A 16,042-nucleotide genomic window follows, 5' to 3' on the forward strand; every position below is an offset into this window, starting at 1 on the left:
TGATGGTCTCTGCTGGTGATAGCCCGAAATTCAATTCCCTCACGGCTGGAAGCTCCATGTGAGTATGTTTTTTCTAGACAGGACCAGTCTCGAGATAATTCTATTCGAATGGAGTTTTTTTTCTAACCGTTCATTCTCCGGCAAGAGCTCCGGACTTCGATTCGCATCTATCCTCCGACGGAATCCGTTTATTGGTGTCACATGACACAATGGCTCCCCCCGAATCGGAATTGGGTTTTTGCGAGCGGCGAAATTCAACCAAATTGGAGCAGGAGCAGCCGGTTCACTGTATACACAGTAATTTTATGCGCGACTGCTTTAAACTCCTCGCTCTGCGATTCCGCATTCCCGCAATTTGGTTCCAGGTTTTAACGTGTCGCCTTCGACGACGGAGTGATCCGATTGACAACAGCCGGAGTGAGAGAAAAAAGCGACGAACACCAGCTGAAATCTGACCGTTCGCTCCATGTCCAATTTTATTGAGTTCAAATTAAACACTTTATGTTGTGGGCTTTGAAGTTAGGTGAGGATTTTTTTTTCAAGAGTTCCGCTAGTTCACCGTATGCCCTATGTTCGCGAATATGGTGCGGATTTTCAAAATTAATGAGATCTCGGATTTATAGCCCGAACCTTTCTACCGATTGTTTTCGCTTAACGTTTGTTTCAAGTCGTCCACTTCCTGAGGCTGACAAACGTCTTGAACGGGACAGTACCGTTTTATCGACCATTTTGGATTGCCCCGTAATTGATGAAAAAATTGTACCGTATTTTGAGTATAAAGAAAATAATATTTGTAATAATGCCCCGTTGTATTACGATTTATTCGGAAACCCATGTCTTAAATTGCTCCTCACCAGAGATTAGTTAGTGAACTTTCGAACATTTATTCGCCTTGCTGAAAGAGATGATGTATGTGTCATTGAAGTTGCTGGTAATTTAGATGGTTTTATTACAATTTCTCAACATAAAAGGGAAAAAGTATTTTTGACTAGTGAGGTGCAAAGTGTTCTTAAAAAATGTAGAGGGTTGTATACAAGAAAAGACCGCGTTGTTGAGGCAGGCCTACGGAATTTATTCATTCAATTCGTACAATGTTCAATGCTGAACAAACATAACTATTGTGAGGTGTACATGAGGCTTGACATCATTGAACACCCCCCCCCCTCCCTCTGTTGGTTGTCATATGATGTAGTCGGGAACACTGCTCGACGCAACGTCGGTTGACATCCTTGGTGTTAGGCATCAGTATCGCCGACAGAACAATGAGGTAAGGCATACTGAGCCTTAGTCTCCCTGTGCATGGTGATACTTGTTAAATACGAGATGGCCAACGGATACTCTTCCGGATCAATACCGTATTCACATTGGCGATCCTGCCAGGAGATATTCTTTTTTTTTTATAAAAGAATGAAATCACTTTGCACAGGGAGGTTTGTTAGAAAAGTGGTGTCAATTGTTTGACGTAGATACGTGGAGTATAAGCAGAGGGAAAAGAATCCAAAACAACGAGCAGTGGAAAGGAAAGGAAAACCACATAACCTAAAGTTTTTGGCGTGTTGAGAAAACCGCCAGGCCAGTTGTTGGGACAACCGCCTGATACGTAAGGAAATTTCATATTTCATATTTCAGGATACGTAAGGAAAACGATCCGATCCGTTCGAATCCGCGGTGCGTAAGGAAAACCACCCAAATTGAACTTCTTGGCGTGTTGGGACAACCGCCTGATGCATGTTTCGGGATACGTAAAGAAAACGATCCGAAAATGGTCTGTTCAAATCTACTATGAGTAAAGAAATCCACCAAACTTTTTAGCGTGTCGGAACATACGTCTGATTCATAATTCAAGCGCAAGAAAAACGATCCAAAAGTGGCCTGTTAAGACCGAAATCTACGGTGTTTAAAGAAAACCACTAAAATATTGGCGCATAGGGGCAACTGCAAGACCTAGGATATGAAACCAATAGGATGTAAGAAAATGGAGCGTCGCAACGACCCCCAGTTCTAAGATTTCGCAACAAATAAATTACTTGATGGTGTAACAGCTGTGGTCGGTATCTGTGTGTAGAAAATCACAACCAGGTTGGTTTCCTAAGCAAAATAAAGAAAAAACTAGATAAACAAGATTTGTGTTGATCTAGAAACTGCCATGTCAACAGGTAAGAACTCTACTGACGAAGATGAAATGGTTCGACAGGCTATAGAAAACCTGAGATTGGAAACAAATTAAAAGCATATAACACGAGCGCGTCTGTCAGTCGGAGACTGCTACAGAGGCCGAAGAGTGGGTAAAATCAAGCGAGATCGTAAAAACTAACAGCTATGCATTGTATGTTAGTCCTGGAAGTGGCAAGAGACAATAGCTATCGGTCTATGTTCAAGTAGTCTATAATGGTATTTATTGAACGCAGGTCAAGATATGCGATAGCGATGCCAGTTAAATCAACTTCCTTTGAAAACACGGAACCAATCTTAGAAAACGTGTTTGGCAAGGATTTGCTCAAACAATTGAGTCAGAAAATGGCTCACTATTTCGTGACAGACTTCATGCATCCTTCAAGAAAACTATTTGTCGGCATTCGAGAGTCAAGCTAAAAGAATTAATAAAAATGTTAACCACTTTCTTTCACATGACAATCTTGCATTTTCTTCTTCCGGCTTAGTTTTGTCGCAACATGTCGTTTCCGTCCTCCTATGTAGATTTTGGAGCGAGTTGAACCTTTTCGGCTGTAAAATGTTTCTTCCGTCGCAATTTTCGTAGTATTATTTACGGCAACTATTCGTAATAGTAACTGTTGAATCAGTTGACAATTGAATTGGCCACCTGGGCACACAAGACTGAATTAAATTCATTCCTTACTGAGTGTATGAAAATTGTTCCAATTTAACGAACGTTAGATTGGTCTTGCATGGAAAACATTAGTATTATTTTATCTATCTATAACATTTTTCTGTTCGTTTGTGTATGGTTCAAAAACTCGCAAACGTGGCAGGGTAAAGCTAGTTGTACATATATTTGTGACGGGTGCAAATGGATTTAGTAAAAATACAGGGGCTCCCTCAATAAGGAGGTAACATAAATGGAGACATACAGGTTCAGTGATACTATGAAGTATAATTCGTGATGTTAAATTTAGACGCCATATTTTATCAACACCAAACAAAAAAACTAAATAAACAAAAAAAAAACTGTTGACAGAGAACTCTAAACTAGTTATTATCTCAAATTTGCATTAATTCCAATGAGTTCTGACTAAATGTTAACTAGATGAAAATTGAAAACGATGCACTTTAAATAAGAATTGCTATTGTTTTTTTTCTGGAGAAGAGGGAGAATGTGAGGTGTACATGAGGCTTGACATCATTGAAATCCTTCCCCCCTCTGTTAGTTGTCATACGATGTAGTCGGGAACACTGCTCGACGCAACGTCGGTTGACATCCTCGGTGTTAGGCCTCAGTCTCGCCAACAGAACAATGAGGTAAAGCATACTGAGCCTTAAAGGCTGTTTAAGACGATGCCAGTCAGCGCTCTAGTTGAAGTATCCAGTGAACAGAGAACAGACACTCTGTTCAAGTTACTTTTACCAGTATCGAACAAGTAATTGGCCTCAAACTTGAACAGAGTGTCTGTTCTCTATTCACTGGATACTTCAACTAGAGCGCTGACTGGCATCGTCTAAATCAGCCTTAAGAGAGGAACGAAGACTGTTGATTGCATATCCGATCTGTATCAAACATCGCATACCATTTTCGAAGCCTGCATACAAGTTTGAACCACATATATCGTCCCATTTTACTATAGCGAAACCCACTGCACAGAAAAGTGCAAAGCAATAGATGATACAAGAAAAATTACGTCATCATTTAGTCACCATTTGCGGAGAGCAGCGAATGGGAAAAGAGATAAAACGCGAGAGTTTTTGCTTCTCACTGGAGCGGTGTTGCTAGTAAAACTATGCGGTCTATATGAATATACATATTTCAAGGGATAGCGGCGTTAAAAATGGAAAATATAATCTGACTACTCTCCCTTAGCCTCTATCGAGCTAAATAATCATATACAGGGTGGGCCATTTAAATTGGAAGCATCTGGCAACCCCATAACTTTTGACAGAGATGTCAGATTAACAAATGTCATACCGTGTTGGAAGCGTCATTTCAGTACAATTTTAACCATGGAACAATACACACCTAAACAACAAATCTCCTTGGACCAAAAAAGACGGGTGGGTAATGTCGGGGACATAACCGGAGTGACGTAGGACTATACAAAGGGGACAGCTTTTGCTAAATATATTTTTTTTAAATATTGTTTTATTTTCTTCTCCTACGTGAATACCCACCTATCTACCTGCAGAATGGATTAGTTTACTGTTTACTCTTTATGAACATGTTGGGGTTTCTGAAAAGAACCATTTGTGTTGTGTTTTTGCTTTTTTTTTACAAACTTTCTCAGTTTTTTCTCACTATCTCATAGTTGATTCTTGATTTTTTTCTGAAGGCTTTGTACTTATTAAATGTTTAACGCCGGGCATCTTTTGGCGTATGCACATATCGTACAATCAAAATGATGGCTGTGATAGGGAATGCATAGGTGGTCATCAGCTCATTCACTATCATATATTTCACTATTAAGCACATTACCGTACTTTAAACTGTGGTTTCGGAGACGAATGAATTGTAAGATTTGTATCTCCGCAAACAAAGTAAATAGAAATGAAAAAGAACTGAGGTTTTGGAGACGAACTCTACGATCTGTCGAGAATTAAACGAGCTATAAGCGTTCTGAAAAACCAACAGTAAATTAGCACAGGATTAAAGTCCTTTAAAATAAGAACAGAGCAGCAGGAAATACATAGCTCATCATGTTGCTCCTTAGTTATGTTTCTATACAATGCAGATGTAACGTCAGTCAATTTTCAACATCAGTTATCAACCAAAGAAAGCAGTTCTTGCTACCGAGAAAATTCGTTAATGCCATCCTGCATACAATGTGTTGTAATTTGAAGCCACTTTTAATTCGGAAACCATGCATGGGTTTGTGAAAACTGAATGATCAATTTAAAAGACCCCAAACCAATAAATTCAAGAACAAGCATAAACAAAATAAATCAGTTTATATTATATGTCATATTATGTCACTTTAGAATGCATTGGTATTGTGAAAAACTTTTAATAACTCTTCTTTGAAAGGTTTAATGGCCCTGAAAAGCGCCGTGTTTTACGGTGGCTGGTTTTGCCACCAAAACAGTCTATATAAACAAACTTATTCCTTCTTCTACCTGCTGCCGTTTTGCGATTGCGTTTGCCACTCGCTGAAACTAGTTGTTGCCATCGAACCGAAAGTGCTCTGTTCTGTAGGCGGGTTTTCTTATTGTCGTGAGCAGCTTTGCAAGCCAACTCGAGCACTCCGGCGGCCGAAATTCTATAACCGCTATTAGGTATACTGGTGCTCCGGCACCAATCCGTTGATGCGATGTGATGTGAAACGATGCCATACAACCACACTGATTTACGGTTTGAAAGAGAATGAGATATTTTTCAGCGGATTCGCGCATTTTGTACTTCAGGGGTACACGGTCACAGGATAGAGACAAATCGGCAGACTCAGCCAGAGGGGCGAGTCCAACGAGACGAACGAATAAGCGCTAAAAGGGAGCGATGGCAAAAAAAATACATTCATTACGATTTGTTCGCTCGTTGGATTCACATGCAGGCTGAAAAGGGTCCTTTTCAAGATCACAAAATTATCTTCAATCTAAAGAGTTTATTGTTTTGTTATCACTCGATATCCCCATCTTGTTCGGCTAAACCTTTCTGTTTAGCGATTGCGTTTGCCACTCGCCACAGCTTTCACAGTTGGAAAATTTCTTCCCATCCAGCTTTGTGACATGTTGTACAGTAAATTACATTCAATGCGACGTGCCGAAGCACCACTCAGTGTCGCATTGGAGGCGATTTTAACCTGTAATTGAACATTTGCGATGACAGTGGTACAGTAGCAGTTTGTATAAAGAACAAACTTGTTTTCTTCTGCTACCTGATGCCGTACCTGACTCGCTGCAACTGCCTGTTGTCTTGATGTCCACCGAACCGAATGTGTTCTGTTCCGAATGCGGGTTTTCTTATCGTCGCGAGCAGCTTTGCCAGCTAACTCGATCACTTCGGCGGCCGAAACTATATAACGCCGGCTAGGTGGACTGGTGCACTGGTACTAACGCGCTCGGCCTAGCTACTCCTAGGCTACGGCCTAGGGAACTCCAGATCAACACGGTTCGAGCGGGATTTTGCCTTTCCCTTCACTTTTCCTCCTTTACCATGTCCAGACATGGCTGCTTGGGTTGGTTTGTTGATGTGTTGTGATGCGAACTGATGTGGTGTACGGTTTGAATGAGAATGATCGTTACGGAAGGAAGGAAGGTCTTGTATTATAGAGACTTTTGCAGTTCATTTGTCTCTAGCCTTGAGAAAGGCCCTTTGAAAACTCTACTCTACTCTATTACTCTACTCCAGCGCTACCACCTCCGCCCTCTTGTCTTGAGAAAGGCACCCGATCCCTCGCCGTTCAGCTCGTCCAGCAACGATGTTGTCCAGTCGGTGTCTACACAAAGAATGTCATCGTTACGGCAGCGGAGCGGGGATTTTTAAGCTGACTGGCTGGCTCGAGAATTACGCATGTGTGAGACAGCGACCAATGTTTCGTTAATTTTTTTTCTTTCTCCTTTCCAATCGTGCTTCATTCTATTTCGCTGCTGCTCTGGTTGCCCGTTTCGGTCGGTACGATTTGAGGAGCACAAAATGGACCAATCAAAAATGGGCACATAGTGCATTTGGACAATGCTTGATATTTCACAATTATTCAATTATTTATCTCAAGAAAAATGAAATGTTATTCATTATGATAGACGCGTAGATATATTTCCTATCAATTGATGCAAAAACCTTTGCGATCTATTGAGAAATGCTCGAGTTATAAGCGTTCCAAATCTTGCATTTTTTCCTACTTGTTCAGTGCCTAGATTTCCATTTCACCCCCTATATCTTCCGGTTAGACGTAGTCCTACGTCAATAAATGAATTTCAAAAAAAAAAAATTTTAAAATTCCACTTCTTTACTTTGCTATTGCAAAAACAAATCCTTCCACTTTAAATGGCCCACCCTGTAGTTTGCACTCTCTGAGACTTAAAAAACAGGATCTGCTACATTAGCTGAATATGAATCTTTCGCTTTGCGTGGTCCGTACGATCCTGCTGTTTCATGATGCATGGAGAGGTCGATATGCATATGTTAGAGGCAAAGAAGAAAATAAGCTTTCTGACCAAAAGCGTATATGATAGCTTTGCTTGCATGCTGGTGTGCAATAAAGTGCGAGCCGATGCAGAGTTGTCTCGTTCTCTTTTGTGTCGTGATTTGCAACACATAACAACAAAAGAATACCGCTGGGGGAAATGTTTCCTGAAAGATCATATTTGAACGAACGAAAGCGATTTTTTCAATGAGTGGATCATTTGGCAAACACTGGTGTCGAGCAACATCATTGTGAGTGACATCAGCATTAGGTGAGACTGCTGATTGCTCTCTAGTTGGAGCGAGACTGAGTATTAGGAACATACATACATCTTTATTTCCATTTTCAATTTTCGAGATATTTGATTTATATTTTAAGAGTTTTACCGTATGACATTTCAGCTTGATTTCTATACATAATAGTTTTGTTTTAGTATTCAAATATTTATGATAATTTATTTTGAGTTCTCGATCTCAGCTCAGTTATTATAACCTATTGTAAATAACCCAACCTAATTCTAATCATATACGTTTCTTATTATTTCAAAATCAGAGATCCGTGTTTCAGCTTTGAATGTTCCAGTAATTAGTGTTACGCTAGTTTGAAGCAAAATTATGTTCGCTGTTTTGTTCATATTGGGGCAGTGTAGCCAATTATTGCGACAAAATTTTGTTTGACTATTGTTACTACGTTTGCTGTACTCATTTTTGATTCTCTGTTAATCAACGCTTGATTCTCTGTTAATCAACGTAATCTCATAATATAATATTTATATTTGTAAAAGTAAAATTACTATTTGTTGGATAGTAATTTTGAATCCATTGATAATCCTAAATATCTTGCTACATTGGTCCATTCTATTGCAATGTTGATGAAAATAATTTTGTTTGTAGGGTTTTTAAGAACGGGGAAGGTTCTTATGATGGTTCGAGAGATCCCTCCCCCATCTCCATACAAATAAAACACAAATTTCTATATAACTCGAGAACTAATCAAGCAAATTGAACCGAAGGGTCTGGCTGGGTAAGGGATTAAAAAGTGTCCCCAAACCAAATCACCAGCTGTATGGAAAATATGTATAAGGTATTAAATAAGACATTTTGACAGTAGTAACATATACTTGAGTCCTTATATGGTACATCATAGAATCTATGGTGAAAAATGCACTTTTTTCTTTTTTTCACGCCATTCTTAATAGCTTCGAGACAAAAATAAGAGAAAAAATACTGATAAGATGTACTCTAAGGTGCATCGATAAATATCTTCAATTATTTTTCATCAATAAATCCAATAATAAAAAAAAAGAAATACGCGGTACAAAAAATATTTTTTTTTCGCATTTCGAAATTTTGAAAAAAAAAATAACTTTGAGACCCACTTCTGCTCTATTTTTTATTTAAATGTGTTCGTCTGTGTATTTTTTTCTACATTTGGCGTAATTTTTTCCTGAATTTTTAAGAGCATTGCGCTGCCGTTCTACGCATGGTTGTCACATGTTTTAAAATCAGCAACTGAGAAAAACGCAATCAAAGTTTTCTCGCATATTTGCTTTTTAAAGCTTTAAGAATTTCAATTTAGCAATACTCCTGGTTTTTTATAAGCACTATACTATTGTTTAATGAAATGTGATGAGATCCCCTCACTGAATCAATCAAGCTTGATTACGGGTTTAAAAATTCATGTTGGGACTGTTATGCCTAGAGTACCAACATGGGACAATTGAACTTGATGTTGTTTTTTGATATACTGGGAACAAACAATAATTTTTTTGGTGTTTTTCCGAAAGATTATGCATAGAAACATCGTTTTATAGCGAAACGAGTGATCTGCAACACCTTTGCAGAATATAAATCTCATTGTTATTAGGCATTCGCTAACAAGGTGTACACGTGTTCTGTTAAACTTTTTCTTATTTGTTCGAGAATTAGTTCGTTCTTCCAAACCAGAAAAGAGTGCATTAGGTCTGCTGAAAGTGTGACATTAAATTCTTGTACTTGAACCGACTTATTCGAAATGGATCTACAAAAAATACATGGTGGGAGTTATGAATAGAATATCAACATGGGACAATTGAGCTTGATGTTGTTTTTTTTTAAGGTTGGAATAAACTACATTTTTGTGTTTTTCCGTAAGATTATGCATAAAAACAACGTTTTATGAAGAAAAGTGAAAATCGTCAAAAAGTAACATGGGACAGCTATGCGTAGAACGGCAGTGCGAGACACAAAAATAATTTTCTTCATCGCTTGCATTATTATTTTTATTTTTTTGAAATCGATTATCTCTTTTTATTCGTAATTTTCAATCGTAAGATAAAAATAAAACAAAATAATAATAATTTGGATTTTTTAAGTGTTCATCTCATTAAGGACTTTATTTAATAAATTAGGCTACATGTGGAAAAAATAACATACACGAACGCATTTAAATAATAATTAGAGCAAAAGTGGGTCTCAAAATAATATTTTTTTCAAAATTTGTACCATATAAGGACTCAAATATATGTTATGTTTCTATTAGAAAAGCCGAAGAAACACATTTAAATATGGATCAAAGTAGTACTGAACCTCTAAATCCCAAAAAAACCCTCCCCGTCGTTATCTTTTTTAGATCTTGTTTCAGGATTAGAGATTGGACCTCTCAAACACAGGCTTGCTTGCAATAAACACAAACTATCCTCATTTTTCCGGAGTTGATCCAAACAGTAACTCCCAATCCTTCAACCAAATTAGTTTGAAAGTGCGATAACGCTCAAATGTTATCGCTTTCTCTATCCCTATAGTCACGCCTCCACTAATGGAGTGCATTCTATCGAGTCTCAGTATAGTATAGTATAGTCAGGTATTCATAAATTATCATTCGGCTCAAGGTGTGCTTCTGTCACCAACACATTTTGAATCCTGTGTTCTTAGAGAAAATGTGTGGATTCTAGTATTATGCTTCCAATTTTTGTTAATTTAAACAATTTAAGAATTAGGGAATCGTAATGCATAACTATTCTCAAATAATTTCCAATTCGATTGGTATGCAAATCGTTGTCCGTTCATCCGTCAACATCCGTTGGTAGCAAAAATATATATTAACGTAAAACTATTCCATAAAAATTTCACATGTTTTTTGATTTGGCACCCTCTCTGAGGGAAATTATTCTGACGTAGAACTAGTTGATTCAGATGAAATAATGTACATTGAAAAATGAAAGACTAGTGTAGGAGAAACATAACACTTTTATATTAAAGTCCATTCTGGAGATTCAAAGTGGCACCGGTGAAAAAATCCAATTTATAGAGATTACACGAATTATAATTAGTAAGATAAAAAGGTGCAGCAAATAATTCGTACCAGTTGAAAACAGGGCTATGAAGTCGGAGTCGGAGTCGGAAAAAAATTACCGGCTCCGACTCCGACTTCCGGTTAAGTGACTCAATAAAATTTAAACATTTAACTCAATAAAAAAATTGTATTCCATGATAAGGAATCTTTGAGGTTAATTATGTGTATTACCATGATGGTTAATAATGCGAACTAAATGGGAATAATACTTTGCCAAAACAACGTAGAACAGCAAAGTTTTTTTAACGATACACCCTCCAGGGCAAGTCAGATTCTGTAACATATTGGTGGCTGCAAAAATAGATAATGTTATAGTTACGGACAATGTCATTTCCAACATGCATCCAGTCGAAAAAAAAGAAAAGCAACATCAATATTCGAACCAGGGACGTGCGCGATTATTAAATCCACATTCTGTTACCACTCGACCATCACCACTCCTTGTCTCACAAACATTGAATAAAATATGTGTCTTTTTTTCCAAAATATATATTTTTATTTAGGTTCATATGGCGTAAGCCCGTCGAGGCCAGGATATCAATATTTTGACAAATTTGCTTAAAGATTATGTTAGAAATATGTAACCGATAACTTGCGGTTGACTCGAGGTTAGTATTACAATATGTTCTCGTAATTGTTGCAATATCCCAATGCTCTGTACCGGCAGGGGATACTTCCCTTTTTGGATGCATACCGTTTTGTCTCATAATCCGAACAGTCTCAATTTCCGAACATTTTTAATTGTAAATTTACCTCACTTCAATGATATAAATAATTGAATAATGGAAGCCCTGACATTCTTTGAGGTATAAGCTACATTTTAACATCATTTACAGGCATTGATACAGCCTATAATTTATAATATTAAACATTTACAAAAAAATGACAGTCAAAACCAAAGATAAAATGCTTGCGTTAGCAAATTGCGTAAAAAAACAAGCATCTTTAATTTTTCAGTTTTTATAGTTGTTTCAATTTTTTTGTTTAATTTTTTCATGTTAATGTTCATGTAATGAATCTACAATACATAGATGAAAAAAAAATTATATTTTATGCAGAAATATTCATTAAAATTAGTATTTAAGCAGTGTTCGGAATTTGAATCAAATCTCTATGCATGATTCAAATTCCGAACACTTCATTTTAAATGTAAATTTACTGGACTTTAATGTTATAAATAATCGAACAGCCTTGACATTTTTTGGGTTATAGGCTTCATTTTAGCATAATTTACAGGTGTCGATACAGCCTATAATTTATAAAATTAAGCATTTACAACTCAGAAACGCCGATGTCAACGTTTAATGATGTTTCCTTCGTTGTGTCCCTGTTTCATATCCCTCCTATCCGATCTATAAACTTTTACTTAGTCGCGGCAATACATACACACACTCTTTACAGATACACGAGCCAAAGGTTGTGCAGTCCATTGATGATTCAACAAGAGCCAAAGGTTGTACCGCTCATGACAACTCTACACGAGCTGATGTTTGTGCGGCTAGTGATCATTCTATCCTGGATTCCTCGAGTCGAGAAGACGCACCACGCTAGATATGAGGTACAGACTAGGGGGTGTTGCTGATTAATGGTCAGCTGCATCCCAATAGCAAGTATCCCGTGTCGGGCACACGTACAGAGCATTGGAGGCAGCAACATCCCAATTACGAGAACACTTGTAATACTAACCTCGAGCCGACCGCGAGTAATCGGTTACATATTACTAACATAGATAATAAGAAAAACTGTCAAAATATTGAACTCCCGGCCCCGTCAGTCTAACGTCATATGAACCTTGATAAAAATATATATTTTGAAAAAAAAGCATTTACAACAAAGTGACAGTCAAAACCAATGATAAAATGTTTGCGTTAGCAAATTCCGTAAAAGACAAGCAACGTTAATTATTCAGTTTTTGTAGTTTTTTCAACTTATTTGTTAGCTGTTCTCATGTTGAGTGCTAGACAAGTAAGAATCTACAATGAATGGATAAAAACATGATATTTTATGCAGAAATATTTATTTAAATTAGTATTGAAGTAGTGTTCGGAATTTGAATCGAGTTACGACGTATGATTCAAATTCCGAACACATCATTTTTACTGAGCTTTCATGTTATAAATAATTGCATAATGAAAACCCTGACATTCTTTGGTTTATAGGCTTCATTTCAAAATAATTTACAGGTATTGATATTGCCTATAATTTATAGCACTAAGCATTTACAAAAACAAAATGACTCAAAACCAGTGATAAAATGTTTGCATTAGCAAATTCCGTAGAAAACAAGCATCGTTAATTTCTCAACCGCAATTTTTGTAGTTGTTTTAACCATTTAGTTTGCTGTTTTCGTTCGGTAAGAATCTCGTTACGAATCTACTATAAATTGTAAAAAAAAAATCTTTTATGCAGAAATCTTTATTAAAATTAGTGTTAAAGTAGTGTTCGTAATTTGAATCAAGTTTCGACGCATGAATCAAATTCCGAACAGATAATGTTTTATCACACTATTTTCAGGCAAATACAGCGATAGTTCACAAATTGCGGTACAAGACAATCCAATTCTGGGGCATATATATATAAAATACTTTTTTTTTATAAAATACAAAATACAACATATAAAGTAAAATTTGTTAACAAATATTTGCAAGCTCTTTTCATGCCAAACGCAGGTCGCAGGCGCAAACCAACGAGAGTAAAATTGATTTTATTAGTCAGGTTTTCAACTAAAACCACAATAACAAAACCGGGGTCCTGAAGTAACAGATCGAACTCGATTATATACTGATTCGATTATACAGCCATTCCATGCCCACCCGATATAGTGGTTCTCCGATTTCATGATTTGATATGTTATGTAAAAATGGTAATTTTTGGATCTGTTATGTAAAAAATCCTCAGCTTTCAAGTAAAAAGTGAAATATTTTCCGAGGAAAGAATAGCTAATTCGCTTTAATTTGATATATCGATCATCTGAATCGGTCCAGTAGTTCAAAAGTTATGAATTTTTTAAACAAATGCATTTTTGCTGTTCGGAATATGAATCAGTGACATAAATGGTGTTCAGAATTTGAGACAAATGTGATTAATTTAGTTTTTAGTTTTTCACCAAAAGTATATTTGTAAAGTATATTTGTAAATCAATTTTCTTGAAGTCAAATGAAAAAGAAGGCTCTATTGTATCCAAAAATCAAATTAATTTCGCGAAAATGTACCATTTTGAATGATGAGACACTGTTTAATGGCCATCAAAGCTTAAGTGATCGAAATTTGAGACAAAACGGTAAAATCGTCTCCATCCTAGTTTATGTCGTTAATACATTTCGATTGACTGCTGAAAATTCTGATAATCATCACGAGGCCAACACTGCGGTAGATCTAATTAGTCCGAAGTGCAATTGAGATAAAAGGTTCGATATGATGGAAATAATATTTACAGCAAAATAGAATATTAACAATCGGAACGCATTCAACGCAGTTATTCTGGCGAGTTCGAATGTAATCATCACAATTATGCTACCCTTTTTTCCGCGCACGAAGTTCTAATTAATTTTTAATTAACCGTTCAATTTGAGGAGGAACAAAAAAATATTGAAATTGAATTGATGGTATGGTTTAATTTATTCACGTGTGACTAAAGTGCACCAAACAGAAACCGAAGGTGAAGTTTGACCCTGCATCGGGCGGCTGATTCAATTATAGCGAATTTAAATTTCGATTGGTGCGATTGGGCCTTCTCCAATCGTCGGCGGTGTTAATGAGCTTTCAACTGCACGAATATCGGGAAATCGTTAATCGAAGTAATTGATACAGCCAATCATATCGTTAGCGCCTAACAAATCGATACTGGCCTGATCTGATTTTAAGTACAATGTATTGATACCGTTGTGCGTGGAAATTCCACAATTAATAGAACAATGTGAAATAATTGTTCTAAATTGTTGGAAATTCATCAACTATTCAACGTGTTTTCTCGAATATCTCAATTGTGTTAATTCGATATATAAACAAAATTCTACCCACGATTATTCGCTCGGTGAAGAACATTCACCACCAGCAGTCTAGTTCATTGCTTTCAGCCTTGTTCATACAATGTTATCCTGGTCATTCTACTAAATAAAACCACGTTGTAAACAGATGTTCACAGGATCAATTCGCACCCTGTCACCCCGTCTGGTCCCCAACTATCCGACCCGACGCATCCTGTCCTGTCCTGTCCTCACGCACATGAGAATAATTTGTGTGTCGCCGCCGACGCCGTGGAACGTGTGCTGGCCGTGTATGTAAATGAGCCAAGTGGACCTTCCGGTTGCTTTTCCTGATTGGGCGGAGAGCACTGCGGCCATTATTTTAATACCGCCCGGTCCCAGCGATGATACCCTTTCTCGTGCATCCCACCAAGAGAGAGAGGGGCGTGAGCGCGGGCGGGAGGTGGATTTACTTCCGCGATAACCGCGACACGCAGCTCGTTAACAATTTTATCCGTTTGTTGAAATAATCAAATAAAGTTTTAAACAAGCCAGCTCCCATTTCGCTCCCGTGTGCAGGCAGCTGCATTCGGAAGGGAATGCGGGACGGAACGCGCCAGGTTCGGTGGGATCGCCTCCCACCATTGGTTTTATTTGAATTAAAATGCAGATGATACGTCTCGTTGTGCACTCGCAGTTGATGACATTGGTGTGTGCGCTAGGTTTTTTTCTCGGTTCTTCGATGTTGGTCCGTGTTTGTGGAAAGAATTGACTGTGGAAAAATCGCATTCGCACAGTGCTGCAGACAACATCGAAAGGCACCCAAAGTATGCAAAGTGCAGAATGAATGGAGCGGAGCAATTTGGTTTAAAATAAATAAACGAATTTCCAATAAAAGTGAAACGAAATGAAATTGTATCGCAAACACGATGTGAGGGAGTGGTGAACTTGTTGTTCAATTGGGTTGTTTGTTCAACGGCGACCGTGGGTTTGTAAATTCAGCGGGCGTAAAGATGCCTGAAATGTATTTGGGACGATATGTTTCGAATTATCGGTTTGCATTATTATGCGTGATATTCCATAAACAATCAGATTGAATCGTATATATGTTAGGAAATAATTTCAAATCACTTTGTTGGTAAATAATAATTGGTAAATTTGTGTCTTCATGAGTGTAGAAAAACATTCTATTCCATTAAGGTCAAAATGAATATATCTTATTTCGGTTCATCATCTACAAAGTAAAAAAATTTAAATAAACGATTTTGTTTCTTGGACACTTTTCGATCAAATACCAGATAACCACAGCTTAAACAACAAATCCTATATAGTCTAGAGAGACAGTTCTTGCAAAACTAAATTTGTATAACAAGAAATTTATTCTCTCAGAGAGCATTTCCTCGAATGATAAAAATTAATTGGAACTGGAAAATTTAAGACAAGTTCCAGCAAAAATTT

General features: G+C 37.2%; 1 protein-coding gene across 1 annotated transcript in view; it reads left to right on the plus strand.

Annotated features, from left to right (window-relative positions):
- The first annotated feature begins 209 nt into the window (after positions 1-209).
- The window catches only part of LOC129765591 (uncharacterized), a 37,269-nt gene continuing 21,436 nt past the window's right edge, over positions 210-16,042 (plus strand). The window contains exon 1 of the mRNA XM_055766005.1: positions 210-365. Within this exon, the coding sequence (XP_055621980.1) occupies positions 210-365 (156 nt within the window). The remainder of the gene's footprint in view (positions 366-16,042) is intronic.

Source organism: Toxorhynchites rutilus, chromosome 2, assembly GCF_029784135.1.
Source record: "Toxorhynchites rutilus septentrionalis strain SRP chromosome 2, ASM2978413v1, whole genome shotgun sequence".
Lineage (NCBI taxonomy): Eukaryota > Metazoa > Arthropoda > Insecta > Diptera > Culicidae > Toxorhynchites > Toxorhynchites rutilus.